This window comes from Peromyscus leucopus, chromosome 1 (genome assembly GCF_004664715.2).
Source record: "Peromyscus leucopus breed LL Stock chromosome 1, UCI_PerLeu_2.1, whole genome shotgun sequence".
In the NCBI taxonomy this organism is placed as follows: domain Eukaryota; kingdom Metazoa; phylum Chordata; class Mammalia; order Rodentia; family Cricetidae; genus Peromyscus; species Peromyscus leucopus.
Window position 1 is genome coordinate 39,065,452 of NC_051063.1, and position 25,815 is coordinate 39,091,266.

General features: G+C 39.2%; 1 protein-coding gene across 1 annotated transcript in view; it reads right to left on the bottom strand.

The window, feature by feature from the left end:
• Positions 1 to 25,815, bottom strand: part of Sorcs3 (sortilin related VPS10 domain containing receptor 3) — a 615,406-nt gene that overhangs the window by 190,387 nt on the left and 399,204 nt on the right. The window contains exon 5 of the mRNA XM_028874644.2: positions 22,644 to 22,717. Within this exon, the coding sequence (XP_028730477.1) occupies positions 22,644 to 22,717 (74 nt within the window). The remainder of the gene's footprint in view (positions 1 to 22,643; positions 22,718 to 25,815) is intronic.

Genomic DNA, 25,815 nt, shown 5'->3' on the forward strand with positions numbered 1-25,815 from the left:
CTTAGAAAAGCAGTTTTCTTTCTTAAAATTTTAATAGGCAGAAAAAATTGTGTCTGCCATGGACACCTTGATGTTTTGAAATTGAGATGATAAATAGGTTATAGGTAGAGACATACAGAGAGATAATGATAGAGAGATAGATAGATAGATAGATAGATAGATAGATAGATAGATAGATAGAGATAAAGAGAGATAGGTAGGCAGGTGGGAAGAGACAGGATGAATTGAAATTGAAGCTCACAAGAGTGTAAAGGTGTTCTTCCAATACAACAGAGCAATGCAGAGAAGGTGAGTGAGCTAGGGGATGAAAGCAAAGCCAAGTACATGTACACATTGTAATCTTGTTTCCTTTGTGAGATGAGAGGTTCCATTACTGCTGAAAGGAAGAGGCAGGGGAAAGCATGGTTGTAGGGAAGAAGTAAAGTATGGCAAAGCCTGGAAGCAGACCATACAAGGCAAAAGATGGGAAGCCAGCTTGAGGGTAGGGTCACATTAGACAGCTGGGACAAAGGCTATTTAGTTAATCAAGTAAAGTGGATGGGAGCAGGTGTTGGTCTATTACAGTTCTTTCTTCTAGAGTGTCATGGCATGCATCAAGTGTCTAACAAAGGCATGGCAGACAGTAAGCAACTGCTAACATATCTCCAGACCCCAGAGTGTTTGCTTCCCTTTCATTCCTTTCTAAACCCTCCAGTCTACTAGGTTATAGCAAGAATGTCTACAGCAAACCTTCCTACCTGGAATACCCAAGAAAGACTCAACATATAGGTAGGTATGCAAGAGCAAAAGTTTCAGTAGAGCTGGCACCAGGAGGGTCACTTGTTACTGTTAACACATGTCCTTCATGCAATGTGGTCACAAAATGTCAGCTGTGGATTGTTCCACTGAGTGAGTCTGTGAATGAATATTATTTTTACAAAACCCTTTCTGAGTATTGGCTTTTTATAAAGCATAAAGTTTACCCAGGGGGCCATCCATAACAGCAGTTAAACAGAGCACTCCAATCCATTGCGTTTCTAGGGTCTTAGGAAATGGAAATCCTTTAAGTACCTTTACTCTGCTTCCCGGGAGCTATCTTTCAAAGTTTAAATTGTTTATTTTTCAGTTTCCTAACTTCCTAAATTCCATTTATAAATCAAAGTAGCTTTTGAGCAATTTGATGGGAATGAAATGGATTAAGAAAGAACAAACATCAAATAATATGTATTTGGTCATTTGAAGTTATTGGATTTCTCTTTCTTTCTTTTTTTACAAGGATGTTCTGTCTGAGCCACATCTGATCATTTCACTTTGTCCTATGACCAGAACAGCAAAAATAATAGCTTTGGTTCTTTTAGAATTAGCAACTTATAATTCTTTTATTATTGCGACAACTTCTACCTTCTAGATCAAGGCTAACAAACATCTAGAGTCCTTTCTAGAAAAAAACATCTTGGTAAACACTCAACTCCAAGCTATAGAATACACACTGAGTATTTCACAGCTTGCATCTTAGAAGAATGTACATTCTCCCAGTAGGACTAAGAGCACATTGCACTGAAGGCTAGCAGAAATCATTTCATACAGCTGTCTTTATTGTTGACTTTGCTCTTCCTTTTTTATTCTTCTGTGCTGGGTACTCAGCTCAAGGTCTCACACATGCCAGCAAAGAACTCTAGCCAGCCTGGTTTTACTCTGTGTCCCTAAAATTGGTTTTCAACCACATGTGATGAATTAATTTTCTAATATCCCCACTTTTAACAAATGCAATAAAATATAGCAGTCTTCCAAACTGATATGCAAGTTTCTAAACACAATGGATATGCTTATCTGTGTTCTTATCAGAGATCAGTGACAGGGTATTGGCCAGTAGGTTCCCTGGTTCCCTATTACTTTGCAAATGGGGCCGGTGCTTGTTCATATTTCCCATTCTTCAGGTAAGAAAGACAGCTATGTGCACAGGAAGAAAGCATGAAGCACAGTTAGTCTCATAGTAGGACAGTTAAGTTAGAACCCAAAGCTACAAATGCCACCTTCAATTACTGCAGCACCTCACTTTCACTCACACAGACTCTGAAGTGAACTGCCTTTGAGGAGGACTCCTGTGTCCCAGGTTAGGTTCCCTGTATGGTTACCCATGAAAGCAGGCATTTCAGCATACTGGATCTCTTCATTTTAACATGCAATATGGCAAACATTATTGATCTTATGTTGCTGCAACCACATTGGTAATTACATTGCTACATGCCTCACAATGACACTCACTGATTTCAATGCTACAATATTAGTGTTAAAAGCAAGGTAAAGGCCATGTTTGCTTTCTCTACCATTGTGTGCTACTGTCTACTACAGTGCCTGGCTTCTAGTAGATTGGCAGTGTAAACGTTCTTTGAAAGACCTAATGAGTGGAGAAGTAGCAGTCTGAGGCCACCTTCAGGCATCTTGGAAAGTTGGCCATATGTCTAGAGGTCTGGTCCTGAGGAAAACAAGAGAAATGCTGTAGAGCTAAGGTTAGACCCATGTGCCACTGGGAAGCTTTTGGAATTTTCTATAGAGCATCTCAGCAAATCAAGTCTTGCAACTTCTCCAGGCTCCTGGCATGCAGTCCTTTGTTAATACAGCAGGGAAAAAGGTCTTCCCGCCTCCCTTTCTTCCTTCTGTCCTTGCTATATTTACCTAACACTGTGTGAGGGAATGTACACAGATATAATCTGGCAGGATTTCTTCCTAGAAAAAGCTCATAATCTAGTTAGAGATAAGAATACTGAGCAGTAAGTGAGAGAAATGAGCAAGTACTAAGCAGGAAGGCAACATAAGCTATAGGACACTCAAAACCTTTATTTTTTGTGGGGGGTGTTTGGAGACAGGGTTTCTCAGTGTAGCCTTGGTTGTCCTGAAACTCGCGCTGTAGACCAGGCTGGCCTTGAACTCACAGAGATCCATCTACCTCTGCCTCCCAAGTGCTAGGATTAAAGGCGTGTGCCACCACCCACAGACTTGACCTTAATTTTAAGCCCCTCACAATCAGATAGTCCCTCACTTGCCTGGGCTTCCTCAGCATGCAGTAGAAAATCTCCTGCTCCTCACCACCTCCCAATGATAATGCTCAGTTATGACTCTGAGCCTTCAGTCTGCTACTGCTCTGAGCATCCCCTCCTGTTGGTTTAGCAAGGCCTCACTGTGCCAGGCCATAGGGTAGACACTAACACCAAAGGCTTCTGACTATCTACTGCTCTGATTATCTGTGTCACACAGGTATACACTGGGTACTGAAGATCAGGTCTCCTAGACTGACTTTAAGTTCTTTAAAGGAAGATAACTATGGCTGGTACATGTTTGATATCTCCACAGTGCTCTAGTCTAAGGATGGGAAAGCTGGTGGAAATACATTGTAAAGTCAAAACATATTGGTCAGGTTACTGGGTCTACCTCCATCTGGCACATGAGGAAGCAAAGTCTGGACCAAACTCAACCAGGTGAAGAGCACCATACTGCTGTGGATATCACTCTATATAAATAAAACACTGATGGCCAATGACCAGGCAGGAGGTAGGTGGGACAAGGAGAGAGGAGAATTCTGGGAAGCAGAAGGCTGGGGGAGAGACACTGCAGCCACCGCCAGGAGAAGCAGCATGTAGAGACTCTGGTAAGCCACCAGCCACGTGGCAAGGTATAGATCTATAGAAATGGGTTAATTTAAGATAAAAGAACAGTTAGCAAGAAGCCTGCCACGGCCATACAGTTTATAAGTGATATAAGCGTCTGAGTGATTATTTTATAAGTGGATTGTGGGACTGCGGGGCTTGGGGAACCTGGAGAGAAGCCCTCCAGCTACACCATACCTCATCTCAGAGGTGGTTGCGTTTGAAGCTGTAAGCCAAGAAGTTTTCCAAGGCTTAATTTGCCTTTTGTGAAACCAGGACAGAAAAGATGACTGGAGATAGTAGAAAACATATAATTACTAAGGACAGCAATAAGACAGGACAGGTATAGTAATGCTGGGTGAGTCAGTTTGTATCTCTGGGTCTCAGTTTCCTTATCTGTAAAACAAGGTGGAGGGGCCCATTTCCCCAAGACTCCCAACTCTAAACACCCAGGTGCCTCTTAGAAACCATGGCACCTCTCAGGTGCCTAAGGTCTCTTTTTGAGAAATGGCCGCTGGTTTCCTATGAGCATCGGGAAGGAAAGGGCCTTACTCCTCCTGCAGGCTCATCAATCATCTCAGTCCATGGGATGTTTAATACGGAGTCACTTAATTTAATAGTCATTTTGACATAAGGAATTGTTTTCTTAAAGCTAGAACTGGTTGTAAAACCTCAAGTGATCTTTTATGGCTTCCATATAATAAAAATCATTTAGCAATTAGTGATTAATGGCATACAACAGCACATTTCTCCATGACTACCTCCCAGGCTGCTGCTTCTCTCTGGTTTCACTCACTTCCCAGTTCAAAAATCATGTCCTCAGGTGACAAGCCTCTTTACATAAGCAAGGTGGGTTTCTGAACCTAAAAGATTGTCACTTCCATCAAAAAGTGACTCAAGGGGGCCTGGCGTGGTAGTGGGGATGAATGAAAGAACTTAAATAAGTACAATCTATGGCCTGGAAGGAAGGAAAAGCAAAAACATGGGGCTTCCTTGGATGCCTACAGTGACGGTTCCAGTACGAAAAGAATGAAGTTTTGACTGGCTAAGCTTTTGTTCTTTCTAGAAGAACATTAGCCCGTGCTGGGGAGGGCACATAGACCCTGTCAGCTTGTCAGCCTCTGTCCCCTCCTGCCATTATCTTCCTGTCCATCACTCCTTTCTGCCTCTGATCTCTCATGGAGGACATTACACATCGGTCTAGCCAACTCATCCACAAACACGAGATGATTAAAATTGACAACAAAACCTTTGAAGTAAAAAAGATCAGCCTACTATTTTCCACTTCACAAGCCAGTCCTTCTAGTTTCTAGTTTGTATAACACCACAACCCTGAAAGATAAATTATTATTGCCATCTCCATTTTATAAATGAAGAAAGAGAGGCCGTGGGTGCCCAAGCTCACCCAGCAGTACAACAATGATTCAAACCTTAACAATCAGCGGCCAACCCCATTCATTGGGCCACTACATCATTCTGCATGTCTGTGGGGGTGGGGATGGTGACAGTAATGTATTTAATGGAATTAGAAAATTGTTTAATACAATATAAGCCATTGGTAAGTACCACAATGTGGTATATATCACCCTGTGTTCCAGGCATTCACTGCTCAGGGTTGATATGAGGGTGCATGATCAGGCTCTGAGACTTTTCTGCAGTGGATAGATGCCACTCACTCAGTAAAGTCACATTCTTCCCATGGTGGTTTCTCACATTGTGTTGCCAGGTTGTATGGAAATACAAAGACCTAAGCCCTTAGTTCAAGGCTGGGTGTCTCTGGAGGACTACTCTAGGAATAAGCTTCCTTGGGGTCCACTGTTATACCTTCAAAAAAGCCCAGTTTTTCCTTCGATTCAGTGCTGCTCCCCTTGGCCCTCAAATATACAGTCATTCCCATGAGGCCCTCAGTAAATCCCTTGTACATACTATTTTCTATTCCAAAGTCTATTTGCCAAAAGAACAGCACTACAGTATTCCTTCCATCCCCCAAAATACACAGAGAAAAATCCACTCAGGGAACTTTCTTCAGTGCATTCTTACACTGGAGAAAATTACACCTCAGTCCAGAGCACACTTTCCAAGAACTGTGTAAACAGCATGCTGAGCTTGAGTCTTTGTTTAAAAATTTTATCTGTAAAGTCTATATAAATTTGTGGTCACCTTGACTTGCTACTTAATTCTCAGTAGAACACAAGTGTCTAAATGTTACCCATTGTAGGAAACAACATTCTGGGATCAGAGAAGGAACTGAATTTATTTTCTGTAAGAAGATATCCTTGGACATTTTTGATTGCAGAGCACATTTTCTAGAATTTCTTGGAGTGTTAGTTTCTCTTTCTGGAATCCATTACCCTAGGCTATAGGCCTCTGAGCTGGCCACCTGCTATTCCCGACTCCTCCTTCTGAGATTTTTTTTTTCCTCTTGCTATAATAATGAATTTCTGAAAAAGGTCAGTCCTGAGCATGATCCATGCTCACGCAGAAAACCCATCAGTGGTCCACACCTTAATGGGAACATCTTCAGTCTGGCATTGAAAACTCCAGGGTTATTTTAATCTTTCCCCACCTTATCAGCTTACTCCATGACTTTCTCTTTCCATAGTAATTCACTGTGAACTTCCTAATAGACTGACAAGCTAATAGTTTCCTGAATGAATCACATGCAATCCCTTTCTGGGTCTCATCTTCTTCCTTTGCCTGAAATGCCTATCACTCCCTACCACAGCAGAGAACCCCAAGCACACATGGATTCTGTTCCTTGAAACCCAACCCATCTCTCAAGTCTCCTCTCAAATGCCACCTCTGCCTAACTACCATTTTAATGCTACCTTCTCTGGCTCCAATTTCTCAAGTTGTACCTTGTTCCCAAAACTGATCATCCTTTCCTCCCAAGATCTGTTCACTTGTCTCAACTTCTCTGTCCTTGCGTATCATCTCTATAGTTTTTGCTGCATAATAAATCACTCACTTATGCAGTGGTTTAAGGCAATCGTTAGTGATTTTGCTATCTATCCTATCAAAGAGCCAGCTAAGGAGTTGGCTTCTTTAGACTGAGCATGATGGGGTGCTCTGCTTCATTCCCTGAGTGAAGAAGAGCTTGACCTTTACAATGGTAAAAGCTTAATTATGCTCCATGGGTTTACTACAGAGCCTCGAACAACCAGCCACAGCTACAATGGTCTAGACAAAAGAAACATGCTCGACTCACATTTATTGAACTTATCCAAAGAAAGTCACATGGATGAATCTTAATCAAATGAATCCTGAGGGATAAAGGAAGTTATTGTTCAATTTTCTTAATTCTTACTCTTTGAGGGGTCTGCCACCCAGCTTCCAAATAAATACACTTTTTATCTACTCTTTACTCTTTGGGGGACCTGCTACCCAGCTCCCAAATAACCACAGAAAGACTTATTCTTTCTTATGAATGCTTAGCCTTTGTTTGGCTTATTTCTAGCCAGCTTTTCTTAAATTATCCCATTTATCTTTTGCCTCTGGGCGTTTACCTTTCTCTATTCTATATTACTTTCTTTCCTTTCTACCTTGTGACTGGCTGTGTGGCTGGGTAGCTGGCACCTGGTGTCCTCTTTCCTTCTCCTCTTGGTCCTCATGTTCTTCTCCTCTATTTATTATCTCTGCCTGCCAGCCCCACCTATTTCTCTCTCCTGCCTGGTTACTGGCCACTTAGCTCTTTATTAAACCAATCACATGTTTTAGACAGGCAAAGTAACACAGCTTTATAAGAGTTAAACAAATGCAACATGAAAGAATGCAACACATCTTTGCAAAATTAAACAAATATTCTACACCGTAAATGAATGTAACACATCTTTTACTAATATTCTACAACAGGAAGTGACTATTGTACACAAGGGGAAGACATCATAAAGTTACGTGGCAATGGACTGGATAACTTCAAAATGAGTTGGAGACTGGAGCATCAAACCATCTACAAGATCTTTTTTCTTATATTTCTTTGTATGTATGCACTCTTCAGGGTGGGAGCTCAAAACTGCTTCTTAAATGGAATTCCTTGGTAACTACATCTAAACATCAGGATGAAATCAATAACCTTATTCATGCCATGGGGTTCAAAACAACTACAGATTTTCTTTTAATAATGACTTACATTTTTATTGATGCAAGACATTTTAATAATCCTCTGAAACTTTCAGTGCACACTTACATATGTTATCTCATTTGGCAGGAGTATATGCATTTTTTTTAAATTGCCTGGAGGTGAGAATGTCTTTATTGGCTTGGGGAAAAAAATCTTTCACTATAGATTTCAGGAGCTTCCAGAAAGACAGGGATAGTCATGGTGAACTGGTCTGACTAGGTAAGCAGGAATACCTGACAGATCTGTCTTCCTGACTTTCAAAATGACCTTCTAGCCAACTTCTCTGGCTGTCCAAATTAAATCTGCTAAGGAATGAGACCTGAATTCCTGAAGCCCATTGTCTAATCATAGAGAATTGGAATTTCTGGGTAGGACTCAATAATCTGCACTTCCATAGGCAGTTCTGGTCAATATGCTGCAGGTTCTCCTTTGAATACACCATTGATAAACAAGGTAGTTTGTGGTGATATTTTATTTGTGCTGAAATGTGATTTTTATTTGCATGTTAATAAATAAAGTTTGCCTGGAGATCAGAGGTCATAGCAAGCCATAAAACAGAAGTCAGGTGGTGGTAGCACATGCCCTTAATCTGATCACATGGCAGCAGAGTCTGTGTGGTCAAGGACACAGCCAAGCATGGTGACACATGCCTTTAATCCCAGCACCAACCATAGAGACCTGGAGGTCTGTATAGACAGGCAGTGATGAAGAAGTGATGTAGCTGGGCTTAGAGCCAATGAGAAGGTAGAACAGGAAGGCAATGAAAGCACAGGTTAGAAGAAGCTCTCTCTTGAGAAGCTATGGTGTGCTGGTAAGTTAAGGCTAGTCAGTGGCTCTTCACTATTTCTCTGATCTCTTCGGTTATTACCCCTGTATTTGGCTCTTTGCTTCTTATTTAATATGACTGTTTAGAATTTTGTCTACAGTAGTTGGTGACTGTTGAAGGGATAGAAGAGATTTCTTCCACCACCACCTGACACAAGATCAACAACCAGAATGCAAAGGATAAGAGACTCTCAGGGTGAGAGCAGAGGACTGGACATCTGAGAGATTCTAACCTGGCCTGGGAAGCTTATAAACAGGGCTTCAGAAAGCCAGAGGAATCTTTGAGTTTCCAAGGGACATAAATGGAATGAGAAGAAACAGAAACTTTGGCTCTTAATCAACTGTTCTTTTTGCTAACACTTGGGGGCCATGGATTTGAGTTGCTAATTTGAGTTCCTCTAAGTTGTGGGAAAATCTTAATCAGTACAATACGTTGAAATCAAAATAAAAGAATCCAAAAAGAAAGAAGAAAATGTTTCTTCCCATTGATAAAATGCATATTTTCAGTCTCTTCTAGAGGAGGACAGTAGAGAGGCATAACTCCAATCTTTTGCTCAATAGTTATCCATCCATTTCTACCAGGTCTGCATTCAGAGACTCAATCAACTACAGACTGATAACATGCAGGGGGAAACTGCCTCTATATTGATTAAATATTAGTTTTATTATCATTATTCTCTAAAACCATATAGTGCAATGATTTGCATAGTATTTATATTATCCTAGATATTAGAATTAATGTAGAAATTATTTAAAATATTAGGAAAGATGTTATAGGTAAGCACCATGATATTTTACATACAAGATCATTAGATCCGTGGGTTCTGAGGAACAATTGTATTTCACTGTTACTTCTTTAAATGACACTTATCAAAAGATGATAGCGATATTAAGAGATGTATGAATTAGCATCTCTCATTTCCCAGCACTACTTGAAAAAGTTCATGGCCATCCCACTTAAAACCCAGCATCTTAGGTCTACTCTTTAGCAATTACTGCATATGTTGGTGCCTTTTTATAGATCACACTGGTTACAGGCCTGACCTTTTCAATGTTTCTATTTCTATGTGTCTATCTAAACTGCTGAGTGGGCAGAGCAAGGACCCCTGGGGGATTATTCTCTCTCCCTTCTCTCTGCCTCCATTGTAACAGCGCTGCACAAATTACTTGACAGCTCTCTGCAATCCTGTTAAGTTAAAGGTTGGAGAATGCTTGGCTATGACAGGATTCATCAGCAGGGAGATGGAAGAGACAGGAAAGGTCCTTAATCTATCATTCATGTTGTTTTCTAAATATGAAAGATGAGGATGAGATGCCCAAAGGTAAAGAGTATTTCCTAGTTTGGGGAGCAGTAATGTGGGTTTCTTCTTCACAAAGATAAACAACATGGCAAAAATTTTAGGTTACTAGATTCACAAATACACAAATACTTATAGAGGGAGAAAAGCATTGTGATTGAAAAGCAGTATGCTGATGGAAGAAAATGTGTAACTGTCTGAAGGAACCTCCTGATTCAAGAGTCCATTTCTGAACAAGACAAACTAAGACTGCTGAACAATCATCGTGCTATGTACCACCATTCCCACCTCCACAGCCTCTCATCTTCTCCTGCCTTAGCCTTACTGATTAAAGCTCACTATTCCCAAATCATGTCCATGTTAGTATGGACAGATGGTCTTGCCAGATCACAGTAGTCCGTTGATAGAACTGTGAGTCTCAGGTGCTGGCCTTACATCATCCTCATAGTGAACTGGGTCTGGCAAAAACTTATACCCTCCAAGTGGAACTAGATATTTGAGAGTGGTGTAAGGAGCATGGAGAAGAGAATGTGAAGAGTGTTCCACCCATATGTACCTTCCACAGAATGAAAAACTCCCAATGAAAATGCATATATTTTCCAAACTTTTCATATGCTTCTTCTTATATATCTCATTTTATTAGTTCTTTGTGAATTTCATACAGTATGTTTTGATATTCCTCACCCCTCCTCTTCAACTCCTCCCAGACACCCCCACTTCACCTGCTTCTTTAATGAATAGTCTTCCGACTTTAAAAGAAATTTTATGCTGGAGTGTGGTGTATAAAACAAATTAAGAATTTGAGTAGTTCTGGCTGGAGAAAAAAATGGGGCTAAGGACATATTCACTGCATACCCCACAGGCTTCTCTGAACCTCATGTTGTCTCAGGAACAATTTATCAGACCCTGGAGAGAGCTTCCAAGAGCACTGGTGGAGAAATCATTAGAGCAGATAATCTCCCAGGGTCCTCGCCACCCCAAACTCTACATAATCCTTCCATAAAAATAGGGATGTATCATCAATTCAGTGAACTATTTTGCCACCACCCAAGTCATGTTCATGAATACCATGCATGCATAAAACTGTTTAGGTTTAAGTGCAACTTTTAAAAAAGACATAATAATGATGCACTCTAACTATAATTTTCAGAGAATTTATTTTCAGGTGTACAAAACTAGAAGACAAAATAATTAAAGTGCTGTGTTAAAATGATTGTCTTTAATAAAATTCTTTAATGTTAGTGTATCAGTATGGACAAAAATGTATCCTTTTTAGTAAATATGCATGAGCTGTATTTTTTAAATTTATCATTTATTTCTTTTAACAATGTGTGTGAGAGAGATACAGAGAGAGACACAGAGACAGATACAGAGATGGAGAGACAGAGAGAGACAGGGACAGGGAAGGGGGATTGCAGAATTCCCACTTCCCATCTTGCCTTAAGAGTTCTGTGATCACAGGGATGTATCCAGTTTTATGTGAGTTCTAGAGATCAGAAATCACACCCTCATGCTTGTATTTTAAGTGTTTTACCCACTGAGTCATCTGCCCAACCTGAACTGAATATCTATAAGTTTACAATTGTATAACACTTTTATGGAGAATGAAACTTGGGGTCAGAATGTCTTAGAATATTAACATCTATCATAAGGGAAAAAAAAACCCAGCAACTTCCACTGACAGAGTTTCACACAGAAAACACATGTGTTCATCCCCAGCAAGAGCCAAATACTAATAAATCTTCATAAAACATGAATAGCATGCCATTCCTCTGCACCAGAGATGAATGTTCTCCATTAACCAGGGAAACAAGTCCATAGCATTCTCTAGCATTTGAGACACAGCACAATCTATATTTGGTCTACTTCCTCGGCTTTATTTCTCAACGTCCCTCAACATTAACTCTTTGTTCCCTAACAAATTGATTCTCTAAGTTGGAGTTGGGAGAGAACAAAATCCCTTTCTTTTTGGAGAATATCTGGCAATGTCTTGAGGCATGATAAGGTTGTCATAATGATAAGGTTGTCATAAGTAGGGGATCTGGCTAAGTATATTTAATGCATAAGACAATTATCATTTCAAACTCTTCTAAGAACAGAAGGTAAAGTCCTGTGTTGGTGAGTCTACAAACTGTTCTCTCCAGTAGTCACTTTCCTGGTCTCAGCAACAAATAATCTGAAAGAAATAATTTTAGGGATTTATGAAATTAATTTGGCTCATGGTTTCAGGGAATATCAGTCCATGAAGTCAGGGTATGTATGACATTAGTCAGCTGCATCCCTGGTGGTTAGAGCTGGGAATGTGAAACATGGCTTATTTGTGTCTCAAAACAGATCACAAATCAGAAAGCTCAAGCTAGAACCAGAGAAGGTTATTATCAATATCTATTCCCCAAAACCCAGTTCTACTAGTTAGATCATAGTCCCCAAAGTTCCACAGCCCCCCAAAACAGCATTATCAGCTAGAGACCAGTTGTTCAAACACAAAAGTCTATGGGGAACACTTCACATTCAAATAACATTCTCCAAACATACCTCACCTTTGTTCCAATATACTCATGTTCTTACTGAAGAATCTAACACATTGTTCAGGGCTTTTCAGTTCTATCTCCCCCAAGCTGCCCTTGCTTGACATACCAGGCTAACCGAATCTCTCATCCCCTGAGTAATCTTAATGGTTTCGTTTATACTCTTTTGTGTTCCATAGGTTGGAAACCACCCCTTGTCAATCTTTAAGGTTCTTTCCATTTGCTAAAGCACAGATGATCTGACACACAACCCTCAGCTTGCAGCCTTTTGAATTTTATTATAAGCCAAAAGTGTTTCCCTTCAGAAAATAGTAGTTATACAAGTAAAATTATAAGTTGTGTGCTGATTACTGGAAAAACCAGATCCAAAATATTGGACCATATGATCTGAAAGTGAAATAAAATGCCTATGTGGGTGAACCTAATTTACATAGTTTCAAAGATATTCTTAAAGTCACTAACTAAACAGTTAATGAGAAAATAATTATTTCTTTGACTTATCCTCTTATAATTTGTTATTTTGTCATTAATTTTATTATTAATTCTTGTTAGACACATATATTCACATACATGTGTGAACATGCCTGCAGCAATTAATGAAAAAGGAGACCATGAATTTGAAAGATAACAAAGGGGGGGCACATGAGAAAGTTTTGGGGGAAAATGGAGAGAGAAGTAATCTAATTATATTATAATCTTAAAAAACAAAATAAATATTTAAAAATCTTTTGATTACAAGAATATAACCTTTCTTTTTGAATTTTCCAATTAACAACCAAATTATAATCAGATTTTTACTTCAAAATGGAAATATTTTATCCCTTCACACAAGAAAAAGAATTAGGGTTCTATTCTTATATTGTTCGGATTTGTGGGAAAGACCTGCCAAACAGAAACTGTGTTCATCATAAACAGGAACCAAATGCAGCATAGATTGGTCTCAAAGCACAAGTGAAAAAGTGTTGCCATCTTCAAAAGTCTGATCTCTGGCAATAGTTTCCCCTGCAAAAAACTATCGGAGGAAAATGGCCTAATGTATGAGCATAATTAATTGGGAAAATGTTGCTTAGACGTTATTTTACTTAACAAAATTAAAAGGCTATAATTTGTTAAAATATACATTAACATGACCATTTATTAAAATATTTCATGATCATAGGATGAAATACTTTATGGTAAGTAGAAGCTTTCCAAACCACAATACAGAAGATGACTCAGCCCATTTATGTCATGTATTATCTATCATATATTGCTATATTTATACTATTTAACAACCCAGTATTACATTTAAAAATAACACCAATTAATATTTTTAAGGTCACAGGCCAAAGCACAATCTAAAAGTAAAGAAATGGGAGACATTTTGATGGGAGAAATGAAAAGATTTGAGAACATGACCTTTTCAAGTAAAAAATATGTTTAAAATCATAAAATAATTAATAACTGAAGGATAAATTCAGGAAAAAAGTAAAAAAGCAGGAGAGACCATACACTGAAAGAACCCATGTTAAAGAAAGAGCTATAACAGATGGTCACATCGAAAAATACAACAGATAATAAATACATGAAAATATGCATAAACTCACCAGTCTGAGAGGAAATGCAAAGTAAAACAAAGAGAATCCATTTTTGCATATTAAATTTAATTACTTTAAAATTAATTTACATGAGAAGTAATTGTAAGGTAAAAGGGCCAGCCAAAGAAACCTACCCTGACCCTGAACCCCCAGAGCCAGGAAAATAAACACACTTTAGCCCTGAAACCAGAACTAAAGAAACATATCCTGACCCTGAAACCAGAGCCAATCTGCCCTTGACCAACTATGCACAAAACCAACCAATCCCTGAGCAGGAAAACCAACCAATCCCTGAAATCTAGCCAATTTGAGTCTGTCCAAGATCAAGGAGATTGAAATTCAACCAATTCCCACCCTGAAAATCTTCTCCCTGGCAGAACTCCACCCCTAAGAAGCCCTATGTAAGTGCTGTGCCTGTTCAGTTGGCTGCTGCCTATTTCCACCATGGCAGAGGCAGCCACCCTTCTGATTCCTCCCTCCCAGTGAATCTACTGAGTGAGGTTTGGGTGACGACCTTCTTTTGCCGGAATGGAATGGAGCAGAGCAGAGAAGAGCAGAGTGGAACTTGAACACTTCACTGGGGAAACCTTCCCCTAGAAGAGCTGAGTTGTGACATTGGGGAACCTTTCCCTGAAGCAGGACTGTGTGTTGCTAAGCTTAAGGTGACTTTGTGGTACTCCTTGGCTCCCGACTGCCAGGATCCCTTCCTATCCACACTGCAATGCTTACAGTAATAAAATGGTGTTTTCGTTAGAGTAAAAGCTGGCCCAAACTTCCTGTAGCAGCATTTGGCATACTAATATTTGTCTATATTGTTTTAATAACCCATCATGAAAAATTATAATAAATGCTAAGATAATTACTTTGAGGTTTTCAAAACATTATAACGATTTCTTTAAGGGTAAAACTGCAGAAGCAAGATCAATATAATGACAAAAAATTCTTAAATTATTATATAGCCATCAATTAAATACAATGCAAGTTTTGAGTTATGTTTAGGAAGAACAGAGGGCTATACAGAAAAATATTCAATTTTACTCTAACAAGATATAAAATTCTATACACAGCATTATCACAACTCTAGAAAAAATTAAATATACATTAAAATTTATATTACAGTGTAGGAGGAGAGGATTGGGAGAAATACATGATTTTTTTCCTAAGTATTTGTGGGACAGTGAAATTAAAGGTAGTCTTTTCTTTCCTACTGTTCCCTGAATGTCTACAAAAGCTTTTTTATGTCTACAACCAGAAAAAATAGATTTCACTAGAATGGTTCATTTGTGTCTTTTAAAAATGAATGTACCTAGTTCTGGCACTTCCTCTTCATCTTCTACATGCCATAGCCATTCCTGTTGCAGGAATTTTCTTGATAGATCTTCCCATACAATTCCCTCATTCCTTTCTGAGTTCTTTCCTGCTCTATACCTCATTGTGAACTGAATCGTGTCACCAAAATCCATATGTTGAAGCCCTGTCCCCTGAGGTGATTGGATTTGTAGATGGGGCTTGAAGGGGTAATCATATCTGGAGGATGATCCCTTTAAGGTGCAATGAGTTCGCTTAGAAAAAGAGCTACCACTTCACACTCTCCCCATTATCTGAAGAAACTTAGAGAGAAGGTGTTTCTCTATGAGCTAGGGGAGTGTCCATATTGATACTCTGTAACAGACTTCAGCTTCTAGAATTATAAAAGAAAAATAAAGTATGATTGTTGTTTAAGACTCACAGTCTATAATATGTTGTTAGGATTGCCTTACTAATGCATAACCCCAGACCAAGTGGGATTAAACACTCAGATTTTCTTAATGAGGAGAGGGGTAGTTTCCCCTATCTACAACCTGGTAAAGAGTCTGCAGAGTAAACAGTCCCCATACCTTTGGTTTGTTATAGTGTGATTGAGATGCTCAGTTCCACATCTTCCTCTCCTTTCTATAAGTTCCTCCTGGACCTGCTCCCTACTCATGAAACTGCTGAACATTTCATCCCCATCATTGTTTCCAGCTTCTCCATGTAGGCTGCAAGCACTGCACAAGCATATGACTCCAGGAAAACTACAGTCTTCGAAGGCGTTGCTCTATGTGGGGCTTTTCTGTTCTATTCCTCGGCGTACTAGCTGACTACAGTGCATATCTTTCGAGCACTGCATTTTGCTCAGTTCTTCTACAGCCTAGATTCAAGCAGCCACACAGCATGGGTGGCCTCCATCAGCAAAGCAAAAACTGGCTTCTGCTTGCAAGCTGAGCTTTCATATCTCCCTTTCTGACCTTGCATGTATTATTTTGAATATAACGTATTTTTAAATTGCGGCACCATTTTAAATATGTAAGGGAGAGCTGAATTAAATATTATTTGTGGCATACCCTGCTTTGCAAAGGGCCTCTAAATCTGATCCCTTATATCAGGTCGATGTATAAATCCCATTACTTGAGATTGCAAATGACTGTGCTTGCAAAATCGTGGATGCACATTTGGAGACAGCATCAAAAATTCAGCCTATAATGTTAACTTTGTTTGAAAAGATCTTGATTTTCCAGGAAACAATCTCAAGGCATTCTGCCCATTCCTTAACTCTGTCTCTATTGGGGATAATGCATTAATAGCTTAAGAATGACTCGGCCGCTGGTTCTTCAGAAATCATAATCTATACTCAAAATGAGTCCTTAGCTGAATAGAGGCTGTTTCTGAAGCAAGATATAGGCTATATTCTAGAGAAGTAGCTCTCAACCTTTCTAATGTTGTGACACTTTAATACAGTTACTCATGTTGGGGTGACTCCCAACCATATAATTATTACACTGCTACTTCATAACTGTAATTTTGCTACTGTTATGAATCATAATGTAAATATCTGATATTTGACCCACTGCTCTAGAACAATTAGGTCAGCAGACTTTACATGCAGTTGATAAGTCTAAGCATTCATTCCAGCCACATTACTTTAAGGCATTTATTTCCTATTTTCACTTCCTAATTCTCTTACATTTTTCACACCACAGCTGTCATGTGACTAAGGTATCTGGAACATGGATAAATGAGATTCTTGTGCCTTAACCAAAAATAGTACTTTTCTGAAAGAGTATATTTGCATATGGCTCCATATGTGTGTGTGTGTGTGTGTGTGTGTGTGTGTGTGTTATGTACAATCAAAAATATCAGAGAAATTGAATTATGCTGACAAATGCAAAATAATAGAAGATAGATGACAGGCTTATTATAGTTAAGTGAGTCCCATTCAGATTGAGGACATAGTTCTCAAGTCTGAACTAAACTTCAAACTTCACAGAGTCTGAGAGTCGGGTAATCAGAACACCCACACATAGTGATGTTTCTATATGGGAAGACCAGAGCCAAAGGGTTGGCCAAGTGCAACATCTGAGTTTAATATCAAAGAGGATATAATGTTAGACACAAGTAGTACATGGGCATAGGACAGTATATATGAACAGAAGTCTAAGTTTATACCCTAAAAGGTACACTCAAAAAGTTATTGTTTAGCTATTTGTGTGCAGCAAATCACCACCAAAGTTAGGGTCTAAAAGCAAAATAAATATTAAGCTGACTGTTCTGTGGGTCGGGTTTGGGGAACCATGCACAAAGTGCCTCTCATGAGTGTCTCTCAAAGTATTAGCCAGGATTTCTGTCTCATATGAAGGCTTGGCTGGTGAGGTATCTATTTCCAAGCTCATTCTCAGTTCTGAGAGTAGCATTCAGTTTCTAGCTAGCACTAAAATATTCAGCTGACAGCCTGGTTCCTTACTAACTGGGGAACATCCCTCAGTTCCTTGGCATACAGCCCTCTTCAGAGTACAAAATAAGATCATGACTTGCTCTGAGCAAGTTGACATGAGGATCCACTCAGGATGAAACTCACTTCTTCTTATAATCTAATCTCCATGGAGAAGCCTCATCACCTTTGCCACATTCTGTTCACTAGAGAGTCATTAAATCTAGCCTGCACTATGAACACAGGTGAGGGAAGGACAGAGTACCAGAAGGCAGAAATCACTGCATGGAGGCATACTGAAGGCTGTGTGCCACAAGGAGGAAGGAATCAGCTGTAAATGAGCTCATATTGTCATATGACATAGGTTGGAATGGAAAGAAAACAAAAACAAATGAACAAAAATAAAACCTATGTGATGTCAGTAAGATTAGAATGGCAAGAGCTTTACAATACTAGAAAAATATATTTTTTTCCATATCACTGCTTCCTCCATTAAAGAATACTTCGGTAGGGCCTGTTTTGATTTCCTCTTCTTCCCACTGTCCCTGGTGGTCTTTCAGAAAGAGGTGAGTAGTAGAGGACAATATAGAACACACTATAGACGTGGATTCCAGCACAACTCTCCTTACACACGAGCCACCCTTGAGCCTGCATTCAGGCACCAGAACAGATCTAACAGCAATCTTTGAGATGCCCTATCTTTGCATCCCATGACATGCATTATCTAAAATGTCTACATCAGCTGACATCTTAAAGGACTTAATTCTCAAGACCAGTCCATGTTATAATCCAAATACTCTTAGAAAAATATAGCAGAGTTGAAGTCCCTGTCATCTCAGGGTATAATTATTTGTTGGAATTTTTTCTTATACTGACAACAAAGAATGTCTTGTCATTTCTGGAGACAGAATAATAAAAGGAGTTGTATAGAGGGCACACTGGAGACATTCTTTTTAATCATTCCACAAGATGATACACAGAGATCGTATTGGAAAGCAGAGGCACTTTAAGGGCAGTCTAGATACACAGAGAACATAAGAAAGCTAGTAGCACTTGTGTGATCTCATTGAAAAAGATGCCCACAGAGGGGGAACACCCAGGGAAAGTGCAGGACCAGAGAGACGAAGCTGCAAACCACAAGGGTTCCCACTGGATGCAGAGAAAACAAAACAAAAGAAAAAACAATCCTCCTACTACAGAATGTGCCTACTTGTTCAGTATCTTCCCTAGGAATCACTCACAGGTCCAGTGGAATTATACAACAGAAAAGGAAAACCTAACAGGCAAACTTTCCATTGACTGCAACTGCCCACAGAGGCTAAGAAGAGCAGAAAGGTAACATTAAGATACTTCTTCTCATGTGCTCTTGCAAATTCCCATTTCTGGAGCACCTGAGTTGATAAAGAGTACCTGATGACCTGGTATTAGGTGAAGGAAATGGTTACCAGTAAACAAGGAGCTTTTGAGTCAGTTGCCTCTCTTCCTGAAGCATGACAGATGGCTAGGTCATCCTACCTCAAAAGATTCCTAGATGACCTCTTTTGATAAGGCTAGATAATCTGTTTTTATTAGGGAGGCCTTTATTATGGGTGCTAACAAATATTATACCTCATGCCGTGCCCTATTCTGCCACCATTGAGGGCTCAGCTAATGAGGGAACTCCCAAAGCACTTCCTCAGCCATTCCAATGATCACCACTGTAGCACTTTTGTTAGAAATCACCTCTGGAACCAATGTGCATCCCATTGCCCCCAAATTTCTAAGTTTCATCGGTAGAAGGTGGCATGAGTAAAGCTGACATTTATGAATCTCTACCCCTCAGACATTTGCAAATGTCCAAGCTATAAAAAGCAACCTTTGGGGAATATTTCTTATTTCTCACACAATCACCCTGTGTCTAAAAGCTACAAATTAAAAGTCTCCTTGACTTTTATTTTGATATCTGCCTTTAACATGTTTCTTCCCACCAATGTGCCCTACCACCCTCAATACTGCACATAAATTCTCTCTCCAAAAGCAGCTTTAGAACATTTCCATGTTTGGTTTTATATTCATCACTTCATAACAATGTTAATGAAGAGTGGTGAAAATAATATTGGGCTTGTCGTAGGGATCCTGGGCTGTAAATAGATCCATTGAGCTGTGGTCAAATGCCCATGGGCACACAGCCCCATCATACATGGAATTCACATTTATGCACCAGCAAAACAGTGAATGACTTATGGGTTGAAAGACTGATAATAAATACAGTACTTAAAGGACTGACTAGTCTTAAGGGTGGAGTACTTAGAGACTCTAGTGCACATATTAAATATCTGAAGGACAAATCTGAAACTGTCAAGTGTCCCCATGTAAGATGAATTGATAAGTGGTCTTATTAATAAAAAACCTGGAGCTAGATATTGAGGTTAATATCTAGCTGAGATCAGAGGAATAGGACAAGTAACAACCAACCTCAGGTCTTACCAACCCTCAGCCTCCAAAGAGACCTACTTCCTGTATGCCCACGCCTATATGCCTTTCTGTCCCTGCCATCTCACTTCCTCTCTCCACCCAGTTACATCACTTCCTCTTTCTGCACAGCTCTGTCACTTCCTGTCTGTCTGTACAGACCTCCAGACCTTTATGGTTAACTAGTGCTGGGATTAAAGGCATGTGCCACCACATCTGGCTGTTTCCAGTGTGGCCTTGAACTCACAGAGATCTGGATGGATCTCTACCTCCTGAATGCTAGGATTAAAGGTATGTGCTACTGTTGCCTGAATTCTGTTTAATATAGGGGCTGGCTTTTTCCTCTGATCCTCAAATAAGCTTTATCGGGGTACACAGATAAAATATCACCACATCCTCGTGTTGAAAGCTTGCCTGTTCAGTGACCTTATGCAACAGCAAAACAAACACTCTTCCAATTACATGTGTGTAGAAAACATGGATTAAATTAAGTACATGAAGGCCAAAGTTTTCTTTTCATCCAGAGAAACACACACTCTGAATTTTCACAGAGAGGTAGAAGATATGCTTACTACGTATATCAACTGTGTGCCTTCAACACAAGTGGTTAAAAGCCTTAGATAACCTTGGAGTCTGTCTTTGGTGAAAAAAACAGACAGAAAGCTATGAGCTCTTCCTCCATGACTCCTATGATACCTAAAAGAATAATCACAGCAATTACACATCAGAAAGAAGAGAAGTGATAATTATAAAAATGAAACGCTCAGCTATCACTTGGCTAGCCGGCATGGGCACTAACTTTTATATTTCCCCATGGGGGCATATATTAAAGAAGCACAGAGTGGAGGAGAGAGGAATGCAATTATCAGGACCTCGGGATTTATTCTGTCTGCTCCACAAAAGACAGGAGTGGAGGGGCAGCAGCTGGAACAGTCCCCTCTGGCTCTTTGCAAAAGAAAGGAAAACATTGTTCTCTGTCCACTCACTTCCATTCTGCAAGGATGCCATGGATCATGCTTTCTGCTCTGCTTCCTCTCTCCTTGGCCAACTGCCTCACAATCTCAAGTTTATTCTAAAAACAGCAGAGGGATTTTATTTTTTCCTTTTCTTGAATAATGGCATTCTGAGAAATTGGTCCATTTCAGCTGAGCAAAGGTACACTATACTGCTAGAGTATCAGAGGAACAAATATTTCCCTTTTCTGTCTTAGTCTACTGCAAAAGATTAATAGTTCCAAAGACAGACCAAATAATAGTATAATAAGAGTTACAGATGAAATAACACTCGGTCTGCAAGAGGCAAAAATAGTAAGGACAGGTTAGGTGTTGAGTAAAGAGCAATTCAATTTTCTCTTCAGCTCCACTGAACCAGGCACAGTAGGACTTGGTGAGTTGCTATCGTATGCATGGGCAATTATTATTTTTAATTCTAGACATAGCTTTGTAGATAAAAGGGGGAGCTATTTGTTTGCAGGGGTGCTGGTGACTCTTCATGTGTCCAAGGCAGTTGTCAGCACCATCATCACCATCTCCAACTTATACAGATATTGTAGGGCATAAATGATAACCATGTGTCTTTTTAAGGAAAATTAGAATAAGATTTTTGAAATAAGTTGTGAATAGGTAGTACTTTCAAGTGCTTTAACTTTGCTTTTATTTTTTAATTAGGCATATGATTTAATGTAATATATATATATGTTGCTCTAGGCTTTCTCATTCCTATTTCTTTATCTATTATTTCTGCTGAAGTAAGCAAGATCGAAGAACTTCACAATTATAGGAAAGTGTATAAGATAAATGAATACTGAATTTGCTTTAATATGGTAAAATAGTATCCATGATTAAAAGAACATTAGTTAATAAAAACACTTTCTGATTAGAAGGAAGGGCTAATTTTCTGTTCACAACATGAATTCACTTACAGAAACATTTTACAATGTATGCCCTATGGAGAGAGTTCTAAAGTACTTACCAGCAGCGGCATAAGAAACAGATTATACTGGCTTCAGGTCAGCATGCTGCTTCAGTCAGAGTTTCTTCAGCCTTCCCTATCCTAACATGGGTCACAAGTTTGGAAATATAGCATTGGATAGTTGTGATCTAAACTTACTTGACCATAGAAATGTCTATGAAGAGAGGTGAATTTGATAGAAATATTGTTTTTTACCAGATATCTTTGAGAAACAGTGTTTTTCAGCACAAGTCCATAAAACATGTAAATTTCCAAAATGAGGAGAGCTTGGTGTCCAACCAAGAGCACCTGGTCATGAGCTTTCTCTAGCTCAGTGCTTTGCAAAGTCAATGAACACAAGAACAGCCAAGGAATTTGTGTTCCAATTCCATAAATACGGACAGGGCCTCAGATTCTGTGCTTCTAACAAGTTAATGCTGCTGGTCCATAAACTTCTCTGTGACCAGAAAAGAGCTCAGAGGCATTTGTCCTCTAGAGTGGGAGGTGCCCAGAATTTAGTGCTGAGTATACAAAAGATGCTTACCAGTAAAATCTGTTGGGTGTGATGCGCTCATGAACAAGTTGCCATCGTCTTCCAAAGTCCATGGAGCTATAAAGCTGAAAAACAGAGAAGCAAGGAATAAATTGAATAAGTCAGGGGTCAAAAGGGCACATGAGCACAGGTGTCCCCCTGTTCCAGCACAGGTGCCCCCCATCCAATTCCAACAGCAGAGTATCAGCACATCCAAATAGACATGCAGTTAAACTCAGATAAAAATACAAGAATATTATTGTGGCTTGTTTATCATGAGGCGTTCTTGCTGTATTTGTTGTTAACTGACTGATGCTTTTGATCTGAGTATAAATATTTTTCTTATGTCCATCACAGTCACTTTGTAGCTCAAACATTCAAGGCAATTCATAATTTTTTGCTTTAAATCTATTGATTGACCATTACATGAGGATTCACCCTGAAGAATGTAGTGAGTGACAAGGAACAGGCAGATTCTGCTCTCTTAGGGGAAAGGTTCATGTACGTAAAAATGTTCATCAGCTGATATCTAAGCAAATAGTATGTTGAACATGTTGTAATCTTTGACTTCTTTGTGATTTTGACATAACATAGGTAATATGAAGTGGAACTCTTTAATTGCCAGCAGAAATGCCAAGATGATGACAATCGCATGCTTTGGCAGGATAGCAAGAATAAACCTATCTTAGGAAATTGCCTTCATCCAAGCAAGGCCTCCTCCAGAAACTAGATAGATAGATAGATAGATAGATAGATAGATAGATAGATAGATAGATAGATAGACAGACAGATAAGTCAATAAAACCCTGTGGCAATTTCAGTCTATACATTTCTTCTTTATCATCTCTTATTTTTACTTGGCACTTATTATAAGGTAAACAGATGATATCCTTCAGATTTGGCTATTTTGGTTATATTTGTATGCCTTGATTACATACAAAATGTCTGTGAAATATCCGTTGCATTAACAATAACTTAAAAATAGAAATAGTCAGGCCATAGTATATAGCAACTTATGGAAGAAAACAAAAATCTAGATGCTCTCCAGGGCTTTGAAAAAATTCATAAAGAATCTCATGCCTGACTACTGTAGTCAGATTCCATATCCATTTGTTTTATCAGTGTAAACTCACTCTGTATAACATACCAAGGATGAGCAATAGTCTATAAGATCTCACCATGAGTTACTTTCGATCAAATAAGGGAATTAAATACAGAAATGAATTTAAATGACAATGAATAATGACAGTGATAGTATGAATAATTCTACCATGTTGTGAGTTCAAATACACCTGACCCATACAGCTTAAATGGCAGGTAGTGATTAGCAACTCCAACCCCTGCTCACCACCATCCTCTGATCCATCAAAATAGACATGATCATCCCATGCATGATTCCACTACTGCACTTACCATCTGCCTCATGATAGTAATGGTTGGCATGCTTCTCCTTCTGAAAAGCAGTGTGTTGTAAGGGCAGAGCTTATATGCTTCAGTCACTTGTTGTGAGAGAGAGTGGTTTTAGGCTGCCTGACACTTAACACCTGAGCCCTATTTTCTGAAACTCAACCTTGGAGAGGTTGAGTTTGGGTTGAAAGATCCAGAACTTAAATTTTCCAATGACCAGCACAACTCCCCTTCTAAGAATTTGGTATCTAGTCTGTCATAATAGTTGTATTTGGAGAATGGTACACACAAAATTTTATTGGTGGAGAAATCAGAAGAATCCAGCAGTAAAGAGGGTGGCCCTTAATGTACAGGAATAGGAGCACATGCAGTCAGATCCCCAAATAGCATCCCCACTAGCTCTCATCTGAAGGGTTGTGCTCCCCAGAACCTCACTATCAGGTCATATGGCCATGCTTCAATTATGGTAATCTAAAAATCTTTATGGTATTTAAAACGATTTTGGCCAATTTATGTTTTGTTAGGCCGATATTGATTCAACAGTGGCACCATGAAAAAATATAATTTTCTACTGATGGAATTAGTTATTTCCATAAAGCTATACAGACATACAGACATAAAGTTGATACTACTGATATGTACTTTCATTGTGAAAACACCATATAAGATAGTCATGGTATATTCTATCAGTTTCATCCTGTATCTGAAGGTATCAAATTTTGATGCTAAAGGTTACTGAAGCAATCATACACAAAATCAGGATGTCTCTCCTAATTCAACTGATCTCGTCTCTGCCATCCCACACCAACTCTACAGTAGTTCTCACAGTATTTATGCAAACTGTGCTCTTCCTCCATGACTAAGTACTAATTCCTGTATGGTGGGTAACTGTTCTGTCTATGACCTTGAAGCACCACCTCTGGAGATGCAGCAGGTAACTGCTCCGCCTGCCTATGACCTTGAAGTACATGCTCCTGGGGACCCTTAAGACCTGAGATGCACTTACCCGCTGCTCTCTCTCCCTCCTGGGTTTGGATGCTGAGACAGACCAGATGGAAGAACAGTGTGGACCATAGCTCTGCTTTCCAGGACCCTATGATAAATCTCCTATGGCCATAGTGAGTTTTTATCTCCTAATAAATTTCTTGCCCTTTAAGCAGACTCCATGGATTTCTCACATTATTCCTGTGTCTCCAATTCTCTATATAGGGAAAACAGGCAAAACTAGTCCCTGTTGCTCCTATTATCCCTTGTGTATGAGCTTAGTGAATAAAGCAATACTGACTTTAAACTAGTGAGTCACATGACCTATAACAGCAAATCTTAGTATTTCTTTGAAAAATAATTATTATATGCATTATATGTTTATGAGGTGCAATGGGATATTTTTAAGTATGTATAGGTTGTGAGGTGATCAAATTATGCTCAATAAATCCATCATATCACATAGTTACTATTTGTAGAGTTAAAAATACTTAAACTACTTTTCTAGAAATGATAAAACACAGAATGCATTTATTATGTCACAGATATCTAGAACTTACTTTTCCTGTACAGATAAATGTTTCCCTTTGGTTAGATTCCCCCCCCCCACCTCCTGGTGGCCATCTACTCTCAACTATTGTTTGAGGCCACTTTAGGATTCCCTAAATCCGTGACATCGTTTGGACTTTGATTTCCTGTTCTTCCCATCTAATTCTTTAAGAAGCAAAAATGTAACTCTTCTGAGAATATATGCAGGTATGCCATGTGATAGGGGAAATTGGTACTGAACACA